The 17394-nt window shown below is 39.8% G+C and overlaps 1 protein-coding gene across 2 annotated transcripts in view; it reads left to right on the plus strand.

Annotated features, from left to right (window-relative positions):
• kcnh4b (potassium voltage-gated channel, subfamily H (eag-related), member 4b) overlaps positions 1–13534 on the plus strand; it is a 38532-nt gene extending 24998 nt beyond the window's left edge. For both annotated transcript variants that reach the window (XM_044177997.1, XM_044177998.1), the window contains 7 exons: positions 178–427; positions 529–743; positions 6921–6959; positions 7904–8283; positions 9407–9498; positions 10484–10560; positions 11515–13534. In XM_044177997.1, the coding sequence (XP_044033932.1) occupies positions 178–427; positions 529–743; positions 6921–6959; positions 7904–8283; positions 9407–9498; positions 10484–10560; positions 11515–12447 (1986 nt within the window). In that variant the 3' untranslated portion in view covers positions 12448–13534. The remainder of the gene's footprint in view (positions 1–177; positions 428–528; positions 744–6920; positions 6960–7903; positions 8284–9406; positions 9499–10483; positions 10561–11514) is intronic.
• Positions 13535–17394: the final 3860 nt, after the last annotated feature.

Genomic DNA, 17394 nt, shown 5'->3' on the forward strand with positions numbered 1-17394 from the left:
TCCACTCACAACCCTCTGCAGCTGTAACTGTTTATGATCTTTCACAACACATGGCCGTCTGTACACCATCAATTGGCATCCTATTGAAATTCAAAAAAGGGTAACTGGTGGCAACACAGTCCATTCCCTAATTAACAATCAGTGTCACACCTCATTTCATCTGTCACACATCCCCAGCTCCTGCATGACTTCCCTGACGAGCTGCAGGCTGACATCGCCATGCATCTGAATAAGGACATCCTCCAACTGCCGGTCTTTAAGGGGGCCAGTCGTGGCTGTCTGCGCTCGCTCTCCCTCCATATAAAAACCTCCTTCTGCATCCCTGGGGAGTACCTCATCCGTCAGGGCGATGCGCTGTATGCCAACTACTTTGTCTGCTCCGGGTCTCTTGAGGTGTTGAAAGACAGCATGGTGCTGGCAATATTAGGTTTGTATTGTAGTCAAGTGACTTTTTATAGCATAATGTTTAGGGTGTTTATGTAGTATAACGTGGAGCAAGAAAGTGAATGTCTATTGTTTTGATTGTAGGAAAAGGGGACCTGATTGGGTCTGACCTGCCTGGAGAAGACCAGGTGATCAAGACCAATGCTGATGTGAAGGCGCTGACCTACTGTGACCTCCAGTATATCAGTGTGCATGGCCTGAAAGAAGTGCTGAGACTCTACCCCGAGTACGCCAGTGTGTTTGCCTCCGACATCCACAACAACCTCACCTACAACCTGCGTGAGGGCAGCCAGGACGAGGTACTAAATTCACACTCACACACAGACAACTTAAATGCATCATTAGAGTTACTTTTTTCACAATTGTAAATCTGTCACAGTCATCTATTTAAACTCATTCCCCTAATTCCTAACTCTCTAAACTTTAATTCAGTATGCTTAAACCTGAGCCTTCCAATCCACAAACCTTCATCCAATGCCTTACCCACATGTGTAGTAAACAGTAAATGTAGATGAGGAGAGTAGTAGTGAGACATGAGTGAGAGAACTGTGTCTGTGTCTCATTCTTCTTTCAACTGAGGTTGTTGTTAGTGGAGAAACTAGTATTTTTTTCACTTCTACAATTAATTTCAACCTGTAAGACAGTAACTTTGGTGTAAAAGAGTCTAGAAATAGGCCGTTGCTCTTTGATTCTAGAGGGCTAACACCAAAACCTCATGTTTACTGTTATTTTAAGATAGCTTAAAATGTTCTCCTATTACCCATTTATGTATTTATCCTGTTTACTCACAAAAAAATTGACCCAGACATGTTCTTTTTTTATACAGGTTCACAGCATGACTTTTCACTGAAATGTGTATCCAAAACATGTTGTTACTTGTTTATAGTCATTCAGATGGTAGTTTTAACATGTAAAAAGTTGCCATTGTTGTAGTATTGTTTGGAATCAACAACCTCTATCAGACTCTACAACCTCACCGTTTCCCCCTATATTTGTCTGACCATGGATTACAGCATAAAACATACCAGACAACACATTTTTGCTGCCTAAGGTGCCTTTGTCACTCTCCTTGACACTTGTGGGTACCACTGTCAGGCAGCCATATCGCTTCCCTGCTTCCCCAGGATGAGATTACACCCTGACACTGACCTCCTCTCAGTATTGCCTGTTACCCCTAACACTTATTTAAGAAAGCATTACGGGAGGCGAAGATAATGATGTTACACATGTAGGCATGTTTTCAGGCATTGTTATATAATCTGTTTAAAGGTGCATCTTGAAACCCCAAAAATGTAATAATTTCATTAATTGAAACAGTGCAACAAAGTTCAATCGCTGTTTTGCATGGCATTTTGTTGAACCGTTAAAAAACCGATAAAAACAAATTAATGAAAGATGTCTTTGATGTGTGACTGACAAAACTGACAAAAGCTCCCTGAGGACTTTCCCAATCATTATCCTTTAATTGTCAGTCTCAAGCATTTTGTACTTGCTTCAAGCATTCCTATTGGTTCCCACAGGCCTTTTCCATTGTTTGAAGGTTTTGTTGCTCATTAGTTTATTCATTTTGTTTTGTTTGTTTTTTTTTTCGTTTGGTTTGGAACATGAAGGACAGGACATCTGTGTTGGCTGTGTTAATTACCGGATGTCTTTTTGTCAGTCAGGCTGAGGGAAAAAATGTATTAATGAGGGCTTTAAAAACAGAAAGATTATGTCTGAGGAGTTTCATTTCATAAAGAGACGTCATAGATGAAATCTGGCACCTTACATAACCTATGCATATATGGTAGTAAAGCTAATTATTAGAGAAAAGCTAACTAGTGTAAGATCTGTATGTATGTCTGGTGTATAGATGCCACATAGGTACATACATTACAAGAGTTATTACAGTCTTTAATTCTGATTCAAGCAGGTTTCTCTGGGGCGTGGCTGATCACGAGTACTAGCTCTCTACTTCTCTCACACCATCTGCTCAGAGTTTATACTCAAGCACAAAGCCAGGGCACTGGCACCCCCTGACAGGATGAAGGAGTCCTCAGCTACCTGGCCGAGATGCCAGGTCCCACAGCCCCTGACACACACACATATACATATACAGTCGTACTGGTCTCATCTACATCCTCATGGTGGGTGGTTTAAGGATGGGAGGTCGTTTTACACTCAAGAGATACTTCTGAATTGTTTGCTGACTGTACAGCAATCAATCAGTTGTAGTGAAATACTGCCAAAGAAACAGATTGCAGGAATGCCTATTACAGTATAAGGTATCCAAAAGGGACTACTTTATCTTGTCTAAAAGGGAAAAACCCAGACTTACAGATGGAAAATTAGGTTTTTTTTGTCAACTCTGTAATTTAATTTTAACTTTTATTGCAGTGGTGTAAATTAAATTCTTTTCAATAGTTTTTGGTAGAGAACATAAGAGTTTTACATCTTTAGTTTACTTAGCAAACTGCGAACAGACACAAACAGAGACTCATTTTTTTTATATTTATCCCTTTATCCTGCTTTTAAGCTTGCATTTTATGATTGTAGCGGATTGTCTCATCTGGAGAAAACCAAAACTGGATAAGTCAAATAAGTTGAAACCATTTGATCACCAACTTTCAAATGATGCTAAAAACAGCATAAATTGGTATTGTTTTTTAAAGTGGCTATAATCGATATTTTATAATAACAATGTATCAAATGACAATGCGCAAGCAATGTGACAGCGTGAAAGGGGCCGCTCCATAGTGAGGAAGCTACAGCTCCCCTCTGCTTTATGAAGTTTTCCAGTGAGTTTCAGCTGATTGTTTAGTAAGTAGGTAAGTAATCTTTATTTGTATAGCGCACAAGTCACAAAGTGCTTTACAAACCGAGCCACATGTAGAAAAGTGCAACTAAAAACACAGTACATAATAAACTACACAATAAATACACATTATGTAATAGAATACGCAATAGATATATAGTACATAGTTAAAATACACAATAAATACATAAGATGCAGGCCTGGTACATACAGCTTACCCAAAGGCCTGTCTAAAAAGGTACATCTTTAGCTGCCTTTTAAAAGAGTCCATAGACTAAGCAGACCATAAGGGTGCGGGCAGAGCATTCCATAGTTTCTGTGCCACAGCTTCAAATGCTTGATCACCACAGGTCTTAAGGCGAGTGTGTGGGACAGACAGCAAATTTTGATTATTAGACCTAAGAGAGCAAGCTGATGAGTAAGGTCTTAGTAGTTCAGCCACATATGTAGGAGCCTGACCATGCAATGCTCTGTAAGTAATAGCGAGAATTTTAAACTGGATCCTATATGCAACAGGGAGTCAGTGAAGAGATCAAGAGGTCATCACAAGACAGTGGAGAGAGACAGAAAGTCTCCAATACAGACGGTGAAACTTCTGTCAGTGAGATAGGAAGAAAACCACTCTAATGCTAGGCCTGAAAGGCCCACCCAATCACATAGCCTCTACTGTGTCAAACGCAGAGCTGAGGTCAAGAAATACTAACACAGAGCACTCAGAGGACATTAGAATGTTGCGGTTTCAGTAGAGTGCTGTTTCCGAAACCCAGACTGAAATTTATTATAAACATTGTGCCTCTCCAACGCAGCAGTGAGTTGAGTGGCCACAACCTTCTCTAAAATTTTAGACAGAAGTGGGAGTTTTGATATGGCCTATATTTCATGGGCAAAGTGGGATCTAGGTTGATTTTCATTAATAAGGGCTGGATAGTAGCATGCTTAAAATAGGAAGGGACACAACCTGTAGACAAGGAACAGTTAACAATAGCTAAAACAGCAGGGCCAATAACTGGCAAAACTTAAATAGAAACTAAAAATAGAGAAGCTGGTATTACATTCAGAGGGCTAGAGGATAGTTTAGCTGTCCAGCCCGCAACTTTACTCTTTTGGTTCTCTTTCACTGCTCTTATAGCATTTTTTTCACCCACAGCAGGCAGCTGTTTCCAGTGGAAAAGCTCTAAAAACCCACTGTAAACCTGCTCAGCACCAAACAGCAGACAGACACAGTTAGCGACTAGCTGGTGAACATAGAGGAGCAAGCTCTATGTTTAGCAGCTAAAGAGCCAGATATTTCCATCTGGAGTTGGTAGAGACCAAAAACAGAGCTAAAAGAGAGGGAATATTGGACTTACATTTGCATGGTGTCCAGAAACACGACTCTACATGAATGCTAATATTGCTCTGTAACTGCTGGATGTGTGGACTGTTTGCTAACAAGTTCACCATATCAACTTAAAAGGTGAAGATATGTCAATGTTCGCGGCTCCCAAGTGGCCAAAATAATCAGTTATTGCAGGTTTGGTATGCACTTGATCGAAGACCTAGGAGCATGGCATATTTCTTAAGGGAGGTGAGTTTTGAGAGATAAAGAGTGACTGTGCTGTCCTGGGAAGACTGGGAAGGTCATTCCACCACCAGGGAGCCAGCACTGAGTCAAAATATGTTGGACTATAATGACCATGTCGCCACAGGGAGAGTTAACTAGTCAGTGGTCATGGAGTGTGAAGAACAAGCTGGTCAGTCAGAAGTTATAGGGATGCAACCCTCTTTGGTCCCTCATATGACAACAAAAATTTAACAAAGTTGATAAATGCAGCCACTGGTAACCAGTGGTGGGAGTGAAAAAAAACAGGACGTCGTGTGAAAGCTGGAGATAAGATGAGCTCAGTGTTTTTGACATGTCTGATTTGATAACAATACCAACCAGGAGTGGGCTGAAGGAGTACAGAGAGGAGATGACACGTCAGTTGTGCCAGGTGTTTTTTGTCCCAAATTACCTACCAAGACCAGTTCCTAAATAAATGTGTTAAAAGCTAAGCATTTGCTCAATCGTGCTTTTTTCTACCTATAACACTTGGTTTTAGGTGGTTGCTCAAAATAATTTAGGAGTTTTGTGAGGCCACAAGTCACGTCATCATGTTAACATCCCCAATAGTTTGCTGATTTGTCCTCTTTTGGGTGTTTCGGGTTGAGTTTTACTGATTCTCAGTTAGTGTTTTCTACACTTTCTAGACTCTTGTAGCAAAAACAGATCCCATGAAATGTATTCTGGATTGGAAAGACAAGTGGCACATTACACAAAACCTTAACATGCCCTACTCACTCTGCTAGCATATACGAAACACTTTATTTTTTTATTTGTGACTCAAGTGACTACATTGACCATATATACAGTGAGAAAAGACTACAGTCACTCTTTATAACAGGCCCGGTCTTGTGTGCACATGCATGCCGTAATGTAAGAAGGTCTGTTCTTTTAAAAAGATAAAAGATAGCACACTTCTGAGTGACAGGAAAAAGTCCCTCAATTAAGTCACTGCAAACCCACTTTGCTATGTGGGACACCTGTGGCATCAATGCCCCATTAATTGATATTGATATTCAATTAACATCATTTGGCAATAATATTCCTGGCTGGCTAGTTAATCATTCCATGTTGCTCCAGGGTTAGTTTTCCTGCCACGAATAGATCACAGATTTGTCCCCTCTGCCTCTCACATAGCACTACCGTCTGAAGAGATGCAAAGTTTCACAGCTAGAGTTATATTTTTGCTTTAATTGCCTTTTATTGGTGATGATTTTAAACTCAGTATTGTGCTTCAATGAAGGATTAAATCTAATGCCTATCTTCAGTGAATTGGCTTCTTGCGTCAAAAGAGCATTACTGACACTATTCTGGTAGAGCGACAGACTGTGGCTTGTGTTGTCACATTAAGCCATGTTGTCAGAAGCACATTTTTCGCACATGAGGGAAGACTTCACACTACCACAGTTTCATTTGCCATCCAGCTGGTGATTATGCTAAATTGTTAGCAATTTCTCCACACTCCAGCAGAAAGACAAACTTTCACTGAAATGAAAAGGATCAGTTATGTGATTCAGCTTGTGCGGCAAAGGCTTTATCACTGGCCAAGGTCATTCAGTGGCAAAAAGGAACAGAGTTCTTGTGGATGAAACAGTAAATAACTATTTGAATTTTGCACAGTTTTGTAAATTACCTCAGTAATTTAAGTTCCCTGTGGAGTTTTTGACCTCTAGTAGCGCTATGGAGCTGCCAATGGTGTCACACTATTCCACTGATCAACAGTTGGTGGCAGTAACACGCCAAGATATGCAATGCGCCAATAAAGACAGGGAAGATGAAGACTGCAAGCTAGTAAACATGGATGTAAAATACTGAATTTAAAATAAATCAGCTTTGCAAATGTTTCATGAGGAAGGAAATGCGCTTGACATATTTGTTAGATCTAAAGAATACACACAATGCATTTTGGTGAGTAACACTGAATGTTAATATAACTTTTGTTATGAAAACTCCACAGGGCCCCTTTAATTTCCAAAGATGTCATTGCAAGGGTTCATTTTAATTTTTGAAGGTTTAATAAAGAGGATATAAAGTTTAAGAGATACATTTTGCCTGAGGCTATCTTTTGTAATCCCTGTTGCTTTCTTTGTGTTCCTGCAGGGCCTCAGCCGGTTTTCAAGGTCACCCAGGCTTCCTCACGTGAGTTCAGTTCAAATTCAGTGTTCTTCTTCTCTTAGAGGTGTCATTATTCCCTTTTCCACAATACATGGTTTCCTCAACACACTTGTAAGTTATAATAAATTAACAAAGCCTGTTTTTCAATTCTATTAGAGTAGGCAGGACTACAACACAATTGTTGTGAAAAGTGTATTTGTGTCATGCATATCAATTCCTGGTTTTTAGCGGGCGTGCGTCTGGTTTTTCAAGGTAAAACCCCCATGTTTTTCTGGGACATACTGTATTGCTAGTGAGTACTGTGGTAGGGTTTGTGCAAGGACTTCCCCTACAGGTTGAAACTCATTTGGAACAGAGAGCACACTTCAGTCCCTGGAGTTTGCTCGCTAACTGGGTCAGTAGCTCTCCTAATGGGAAACCTTATGAGCTACTTTTCTCACTATGTCCTGCATGCTGTATCCCACACCTTATTTTTCGATTATTAAAATACTGTTTACAGTGCTCATTTGCTCTGTTAATAAAAATTCCATTTAATGTAAACCCAATTGTTTTTACTAACAAGCGCACAGGCAGCCATGGTTACAGCATAATAAATTTGTAACAGGATTATAGTAATGTGATTAAAATATCATCAGCTGTAACTCATTAAAATGTAAATGACACAATAATTGCTTTATATCAGCACCTTTTAAAATAAAAAGGGCTATTATATGCCAGATTACTGTTAATGTTTTAAGATGGAAAGGTATTGTGAGTGGCATTTTAAATTTGGTTTTAATCTAAATTTTCTAAAATGATTCCAATATTTCATAATATATCAGTGTTCATGTAATTCCAGTATTTCCAAAGTGTATTTCTGCTTTAATCTGTTTCCATATCCTCAGGATTTGAATTTTGACAAACACAAATCAGGCACATTCAAAAGTGTACAGTTATTAATGCTGCACATTGTATTTGCTGTTTTACAGGAACCCAGGCTCCCCTCTATTGTGGAAACAAAGAGGGATGACTCTGACGACTCCTTCCACCTCTCTCCAGCGACCCGCTCCCGTCACAACCTCCTGCTGCCCAACTTCAGCAGCCCTGTTCGCCGTACCTCCCTAGGGAACCTCCTGGGGGATGAGTTGCGGCAGTTCAACGCCCTGCGACGCTGCCGTTCACCAAACCTCAGCCGTGGCCTCCACGGGCAAAGCTCATCCCCTCAGCCACCATCGAAAAAAGAGCACAGCACCCCTACAGCCACCCCAGCCTCAACCTCAGCCCAGGGAGAGTCAGGGGCTGAGCAAAAACCTTCAAAGCTGCTTATCCCAACTGTCACTTGCTTTGGCCCCCCAGAGCTTAGTCCCAGGTATTGTGAAAGCTTTCATCAAATTCAATTTTCAAAACACAAGTGGAAAACAATGACAAATTTATCAAAGTCTAAGTTAAATGACTTTTTGAATGTTGGTAGCTGGTTGGCCAAAATAGAAACAGCCATTTAATGTAATTCAACACAATGAAATATGATAAAAATATACTATTAATTAAGTACTCCCTTAACTAAAATGTCTAGTTTTTTTTGACACCACACTGTTTATGTTTTGATTCAGTTTGATGGTGCGGTTTGAGTCTGTAGTTTGTGGTGGTGCTATTTTGCATTTCATTATATTGAAAAGTGTTTCTAATAACTTTCCCCTTCAGTTACACACTCTATAGTATATGACAGAGGAAACAGTTCACCCTTAATGTGCAGTCCAACACAATAACACTTTACACTATAGGCTCAAAATTACCATACAGTAGATTGGCACAGTGTCAACACCAAATAAAAGTAATAAACTTCACAAAGGCACAGTTTATTAAAACGATTGTATTGGGTTGCATCACAGTGTAAAGTTTCTATATTTATTCTCTTTTGCATCTCATTAAAAGAGTTCATTTTAAGTGGTTATCATCATATAATCTGCAACTTTCAAAGTGACATGAGTAGCAACATGATGGTGTCTTTCCGCTGTTTCCCCCCAGAAGCTCCCCCCTCTACTTCATGTCTTTCTTAGATACCCACGTTATGTTTATATATTCACCCTAGTTATGATAGCCGTAGAACGTGTTGCAGGAATGGACACTTAAAGTCATGCTTCAGAAACCTGCATCATCTACTTAATGTAAATGGAATTTGAATTGCATATTTCAACAGATGTCACTGCATTTCATTACCAGAACACCTTATCCTCCTGCCCCAACCATCTGTATTCATTATGTATCCCTAAGTCATCCAGTAAGTCCTAGATATGGGTAAGTGCTGGTTCAGAGAGCTCAGGTGTCCGCCCCTCCAGACTGGGCTCTTCTCCTCATGTTCAAACCCACATGGCACTCTGCCAGCAGCAGCTCTCATGGCACATTCCTGGGTCGTATGCTGGCTCCAATGATAATTGAAAAAGCTCTACTGTTACATTAACTCCAGCTTCCCTCCTCTTCACCCCTCCCACCAGGGTTGTAGACGGCATCGAAGACAATGGGCACACGTTCCATTTCAACGTGGAGCACACCGGGCCTAGAGCCAGTACAGGAGGCAGCGCCCAAGGTAAGCCAAACCGCCACCAGCTGCGAGGGTCACCTGGGTGCCAGATATCTTGAGGTGAACTCAAGAGTTCAAACAGTGGATACAACAGTGGTGCCCTGCCTCCTTCTGGGGAAATATGAGAGTGCAGAGGAATGAAATGACAGCCAGATGTCCAAAGAGTCAGAGGACATGTTAAAGGACAACTGAGGTCAAAGCAAGGTACAGATCATCTGACCTGAGCTTTCACTGATGATCACTATCAGTCTGGGATGAATATCCAGTTCAGTTCATTTAAAGTCCAACTAATTTACTTTAGTATAACGAGTGCTTTGGCAACAGAGATACACAACAGTAAACAGTAGCAATCTATGTACAATACATCTTGCTAAATAAGTGTTTTTAAAAACTGTGGTGTAGGATGGACCACCTGATTAATTTTTTTGGTTGTTCTGGCCATCCAACAGTGCCCCCCAGAGGATTGCCTATGTTTTGTTTTGCTTTTTTCATTGATTCCACAGAGTTTCTGCTGTCAAGACACTTTCTACAAAGCTTGTGTAAACCATTTCTTAAGATGTATAGACATAAGGGTAGACATAATATCATAAACACTATTCAATGCAGTAGCTCTGCAACATTATGTTTTGGGAGTAATTTGCAATGTTGTTGTATCAGATTGTATAATATTTAAATGTGTTCCTATTATATTGTATAATGCAGTCCAATAGATCAGCACCTTAAACTACATGTACACCTTAGAAGGTTGCCAATTCAATTCAACACCTTTCTGACACAGTGTCAGCAAAACATCACATGGATATTGTGTCCACCCCTGATAGATACTGTACATACATGCATGCATGTATATATGGATAAATGTAGTACTTACACATACTGTATATGCAATTTGGCATCCTTTGGAGTCACAGGACAATTTTGTTTCATATTAATACTGAGTTATGTGCTACTCAGTCAGTTACCTAATGTTTTCTCCTCCTTATTTCTCCAGACTCCACGCAGGTTTATGCGACTCTGCTGCTGGAGACAGAGGAGGTCAGACAGAGCATCAGTCAACTGAACAGGAAGGTAAGGTACAGCCCCTTAACCTAAATTAAAACTGATTGGACCAAAGATAATGTAGGATTAGGTTGAAATCCTCATAGATCCGAATCAACTTTGCTCTGAATTCTGAGACTGAACACGAAATACAGGAAGCATTAATGAATTTGCGATTAGAAAATACAACCTGTGTGCTATTTTGACATAAAATATGAGCTCCTGTAGTCTTTACAAACAGATTCTCTGACATCTTCAGTGCAAACCAACAAAATAAGCAGAAACTCATAACCTTTTCTCATAGACACGTTTCTGGTTTCTCATCCAATAATCAGCCATGGTTGTACATTTACAGGGGGAAACATACAGTGAGATCAAGTAGAGTCACTTTCTGCTTTGTATCCCAGTCTGTCCCTGTACTAATTTGAAAGTAAATAGAGCGAAAGCAGGTGCAGCGAGAGGATCCAGATGGGCCCAGGTAGGTGTTGCCTGAAGTTGATATTAATTAATCAGCAGGGCACTTCTGCAATGCAGAGGATAGTTGGGAGTGCTGAGTCAACAATCTGCAGGAAAAAACATTTTGATGACAACCTAGCTCTACTTGTTCTCTGGCTCCCTTTCCCTTTCATTTCAGTCCCTTGTTCCCAGCTTTCAGTCTACTTTCTTCCCTATTTGCGCCAGTTACCTCAGTGTGTGTCCCTCTGGATCTCACTACTGCGTAAGAAGCCATTTCTTAGTCATAGAGGGGATTATAAATAGTTTGGTTCTCTTTTGGGAGGTCATCAGAAAATTAGATCTGGACATGAGTCCGAGATTAAACCTTAACGATAGAAGCTGATTGATTTGTCTAATCTCTGTGCTGGGGACTTAATTGGGCAGAACAGAACAATCTGTACTTGTGTAATTTACTACGTTTGCTCAGTGTAATAATAGAATATGGAAGTCTTTTAATGTCCCGACTAAACTGTGTCTCTCTCTACCCAGATGGGCACATTAAAACAGGAAGTATCTGAGCTCACCAAGGGCCTGCACCGCATTATTCAGCTCCTCCAGGATCACCTATCTGTGCATTGCTACAAAGCCTCCCTCGCCTCATACCCGTATGGCATCCAAATGGTGTCCAGCCCACCCACAGACCCCAACACTGGCATGTCCTGCAACCTAGCTTCAACCTACCAGCTCCACAACGATCCTGGGAGCAATGAAAGCCACAGTGGAGCAGCTGAAACCCAAACAGAGAGCCACCTAAGGCCTCAACCCTCTAGTCCGCCTGCTAACTCCTGTCCGCCCCTCTCTGTAAACTCTGCATCCAGGTTAGGCCCGTGTCATGGCTCTGAGAGTGAGACCTCACATCAGTGGACCAGCCCGTCTCTTCTTAGCGTCAGCCCAGGCTTCCAGGGTAGAAGTCCAGGCCTTGCACCTAATGCTGAGCATGAATACTCTTACAACAGACCTCTCAGTGCTAGTCCAACCACCATCAGCCAGTCCCAGCCCACTGTGTGCCTGCAGCCTCCCAGTGATAGCGATGAATACACTTGCCTTTTATCCAGTGCCCCTACAGGTACGTCCACACACAGCCTGCTGGACACGTCACCCAGTTCTTACCCCCATCTCTGCCTGCCCTCTGAGTCCCATCTCAAGTTATCACACGGAACACATGAGGACATTTGTGTTCCAATGTCCACCCCAGCATCTCAGGATCTGATCCAGGACACCTCTGTCTTACAAATCGAGGACTCACACCCCTCAATCCAACCTGTGTCTGCCTCTCCACCCACATTGCCAGGCCACCCTCTTGGATCCTCCATGGATTCAGGATCAACGCGATCGGATGAATCGGATGCTCTCGAGCCCCACCTTCCACTGGGCGACCCATCTGCCATAGAACACACCAGTCTGGAGTGCCTATTGGGGTAACGGGGGATCTACGGAGAGCAGGGACAGTGAAGGTGTGTCATCACAAAGGTCCAGCATTGACGTCCAGCACGGAGCAGTCGTGGTGTCTGGACCTCACAGATTAAACTGTACATGTTTCAGGGGCAGACTCACTGACTTCACTGCAACTGGGGGGAAAAAGCAGCACTGGACGAGAAAGTTATTATTAACATGCAACTTCTGACAGTGTTGAAAGAGATTGCTGGAGATTGTAAATGTGTGCTGTATTTCCCCCTCTTAAGTCCTGTGCTCTCATATTTTTCAAACTCCACGCAATTTACACCATTTCTATGCAAACGCATGTCATTCGTGCATTATCTTGGCTTTACTGAAATGTGTCTTTTAAAAAAAACTAACTTCCACATCAGTGGGTTCCAGTATATACTGTATATTTTTTCCAACATCCTCAGAGCAATTTGCAGTTACCTCCTTGCATGGTAAAGTTGTTTATTCTTTTTCCTAAGGAAAAGGTTTCCAAATCAATGTGTAAACATTCTACATGACAACCTGTTGATTGTGTACATGGATACTGTATTTGTAAGGCAGACAGGTCAGAACACCTGGATGTTTTTAATATACCGAGGAACAAAAATGACACATGCTTCAACTTGCATATAGGTAACAGACCATGTGCATCACACAACATAGATTGTTTATTGTTTTAAATTGATCTCAGTTCTCAGTTAAGCTTTTTTTTTATTTATAATTCAATTTAACCTCTCCAGTTTTATGTTGTCCTAAAGATTCTTCAGGAGATGTGAATACATTTCCTATGTTTTCCTCACCAAGGCATTAAAGATCGCGCCGTGAAATAGGTTTAATTCTCTCCACAAAAAAACTTTCTCAAGGATCTACAATTCTATAAACACGACAAAGCTGCCAATAAATTAAACATAAATAAGTATATTTAGCTGAAAGGTGGGCCCCATAAAATATTTTGTACTGTCATTAATTTACAAAATATGAATGCCTCCTGGAAAAAAAACATGATACTCATACAATATTCAGAATATTCAGGAACTTTTGAATGATTTCTCCTTGGCTGACAAAATAAAGTATGCAGAATGTATTACTGTGTCCTTTACTATGGTGTCAAACTGTATATAAGTTTTCTGAAAAAGAAACGTCAGAATAAGTAACATATTCTATGAATGACTGCTTAGTTGCAATAAAACATCTCTTGTCAGTCAGAAATCCAGCTTAAATATTCACTGACCAACTCTGATTCAAGCACAGGATCAAATACAGATGTTCAGACATTTGTGTCAAAGCGTCTGAAAAACTGGTTACTGACCTGCTGCGTGTTCATCAAGGTTATGCTTTAATTTGTGTTTGACAGGTTGTTGTCCATGATTCCCAAAGTATTGTTGCATACATGTATTCGGTTATGTCATAGGACTTTAACTTTCATAAGATGGGTTATTCAAGTTTCGTAACCTGACAAAGTCTGACTTAGTTGTAGTTTATGAGTACAAACATGAATATTTGAGTCAGCTAGTTCAGACTTGCCCTGTTCCGTCACTGGAGATGCTGGTGTGCAGTATTCGGAGTGACACTTGGAGAAGATAAAGACTTTGGTTCCTGGTCTTCAGATTTAGCTGGCCTTCTAAACTTTGAGTGGGATTCACTTCTTAGCAAAAATAAATAGAAGTATAATCTCATGGTATAGTCCTCCATGTATTGTAGTTTTGTTTATGTTATCATGAATTTACAGTAAATCTATTAAAAGTTTATTTCTAATTATAACATATTAACCAAAGCTAATGTTACATGAAACTCACTGAAATTGTGACAACTTGTTATATATTTAATTATATAATAATTATATATTTCTCATTACTGGGAGATCTGTTGTGGCTACAATGATAAAAATCAGGTGGCTCCATAATGATTAATCAAAATGATGTTACAATATATACATATATGTGCTTTTCAATGGAGGTACTGTAGAGACAATTTCACTTGTTTGACAACAATTTCACGGTCAAAGGTCTCTGGGTTGACGGCACTTTCCTTTAACTGCTTCATTGCTGGTTTACGATCATGTAGCTGAAAGAAGTATATACATAAAACTGAGTTGAAATATGTGTTCTGATGTGTTTTACTGTAGACGATTAAAAACAAATCCCCTCAAATGTTCTCTTATTTGTGACTGAAAAGAGCTGCAGGACCAGCAAGAAACCTCATTAATCGATAGTTAATGCAATCAATCCTAAATACAACAAATGGCGTTTAGAGCTGTGGCAAAATTTAAAATAAGTGATTTTTTTTAATCAAATTATTAACATAACCCCACACTTATGTGCAGCCACTAGGATGTACAAAAAAAGATACATTCATCCATTTAGTATGAAGACATTGTCCCCAAGTAACACAAAGTCACCAGTCAGTTTTCTTTTTTTTAAAAAGAAAAAGAGGATTTGCAGCTGTTGTTTCTCTCATTAGTGGCTGTGAATTCAATGAGTTTTTGGTGAACGCTGGTTTATCCCTTTTTTATTTGGGCTTATCTGTCTTGACTCTAAATCCGATTATATAAGTGAACGTACAGTATCTTTCATATATTTGTTGTATTTGTTTCATGTATTTGTTGAGAGGGAACTTGTAGATGAGTCTGCTCAGACATGAAATTTAGCAGCAGCATTTTTGATCATAGTTAAAAACAGCTACATTCAGGAATTTTAATGCTTTATATCTGTATTTTAAGTAAGTTTCATTCAAGCAGCTTCATTTTTTCATTCAGGGTATCAGTACAAACAGACGTAAAGTCCAAAAAACATTCATGATTCATGTTTATTTTGAGTTTGTTTCATGTCCACTGGCTTAGCTTCAACAGGCCTCTCGTGTCAACAGCAAAGCTTCAGAAAACAGGCACATAAAGCACAGCCTGTTGTATTGATTTTGAGAAAAGTTTGTCATGTTTTCTCCTTATAGTGGAGTTTTGATGATTATTACAACATCTGATTTTGCAAGACACATGCCAAAGATCTCACATTGTTTATTTTATTTGCAAGTTAAGAGAAAATCTGGGGGACAACAAACAAAAGTGGGAAAACATCTCAATATTACATAATACTTTGATGTCATACTCCACAGCTTTGTTACTCAGACCAGGGTAGGGTTAGGTGGCTTACTTATTACAAAGAGTTAATAATATTAGGAACATTATCATTAGTAGTCTTGATATGTCTTGTTTGTGTAGTTATGGTGTTACTTCACATAGGGTTAATGATCTACCACACCTGCAGTGCATTTCAGTGGTGTAAGAGTGTATTTTCCAGGTATCTATGCCTCACTTTGTGAGGAAGAACAGTCTGTGCTCATTCCCAGGGTGTCAAATACCGAGAAGGCGTTGGGAAAAGCCAGATGATAATACACTGAATATGCAACAGGCATGTAAAAATTGTGCAACAAGAGTGGATAAAAAGGAAGCCAGGGTATCAGCGCTCCAGTAGGACATTTCATCAGGTTCATACAGGTGAGATATCTTTAAGCTTTTAAACATGTGGATTTTAAAAGTGCTCTGACATTTAATTAGGACAATGTGTTGTCTGATCTTCTCACACTTTTCTGTTTTATACAGAGACTTGTGTGCAGAGACGTGACATTGTGAAAACATGAAGACTGTGATTCTTGCTCTTTTTGTATTGTTGGCTGTCAGCCAGAGTGAGTTAACCTTGCAACCAGCAGTCTATTTTACCTAAATTAAAATGAAATTGCAGAGTTAGTTTGATTAGGATGGTGAAGACGATGGGCTTTTTTTTCAGGTGAAGCCTTGAAGTGTTACTGTGGAGGCCTGCGGCACTGTTCAGCCCCCGTGGAGACCTGCTCCGGTTTAAACAATGTCTGTGCTGGTGTCATCTTTACTGTTGGATCAAGTGAGTGCTTTAGTCTTCACTGGGCCTGAGTGAACAGCCGCCACTCTTAACAATGAGAAAACAATATTTTTCCTAATAATCCATTCTGTCTTTTTCCATGTTTTCACAGCTCCCAGCTACTTCAAGGGCTGCATGAAATCAAATGACTGCAATCTGCTCAATCGGCCAGGTATATCAATTGCCAGATGCTGCTCGAGTGATCTGTGCAACAGATAAATGAACATCATCATCATGACTATCAACACATCCTCTGAGAAATTAATTTTCTGCTGTCATGTAGTGTGTATTCTGGCATTCTTATAATAAAGAGCAATATGTTTCAAATTTTGCTGTTTTTCCCCTTTTATGCATTCTTATTCTTTTGTTCTTTCCCCTCTCATTTTTATCTTTTATATACAATGATTTTCTGTCTTTATTAATTTGTGATAACTCTTTATAAATGGAGAAAATGTTATCACAAGCTCAAACTGACCAAATCCAGCACAAATGTGAGCTAATTCTATATTCACAATATTCCACTTTTACAATTGGACCAGTTTTTTTTTTGTTGTTGTTGTTGTTGTTTTTTTTACAGTGAATTTACTGTAAAAAATAACTGGTGCGAATAAATCGCATGTCAAGTCTGAAACTTTCATATTTCTTTAAACCCCTCCCCTGGCCTTTGGGCCGGTCTGACTCATTAAGTCCAGGGCCATTTTTCATTCCCAGTCCAGCCCTCGAGGTATCATAAGCTGACTGTTATAAACTGACCATTAAGCCTTGTATTAAATGCCTCACATATAATAAACACATACATATGATCAACACATTTAGACTCTGTTCAGTCCAGTCATGAATGCAGCTCAGCATTTACACTCGTTACAATAACTTTGGCGCCACCCATAGGAAATGCAATTGTATCTATTGTAACTTTATCTAATGATATACATTGAGAAATGTATATACATTGATCTTATAAGGGACATTCTGCATGATGAGTACTTTTACTTTTGGTACTTTAAGTATATTTCTATGATAACACCTTTGTACTTTTACTTGTAACAGTGTATATCTA

The sequence above is a fragment of the Siniperca chuatsi genome, linkage group LG20, assembly GCF_020085105.1.
Source record: "Siniperca chuatsi isolate FFG_IHB_CAS linkage group LG20, ASM2008510v1, whole genome shotgun sequence".
NCBI lineage: Eukaryota > Metazoa > Chordata > Actinopteri > Centrarchiformes > Sinipercidae > Siniperca > Siniperca chuatsi.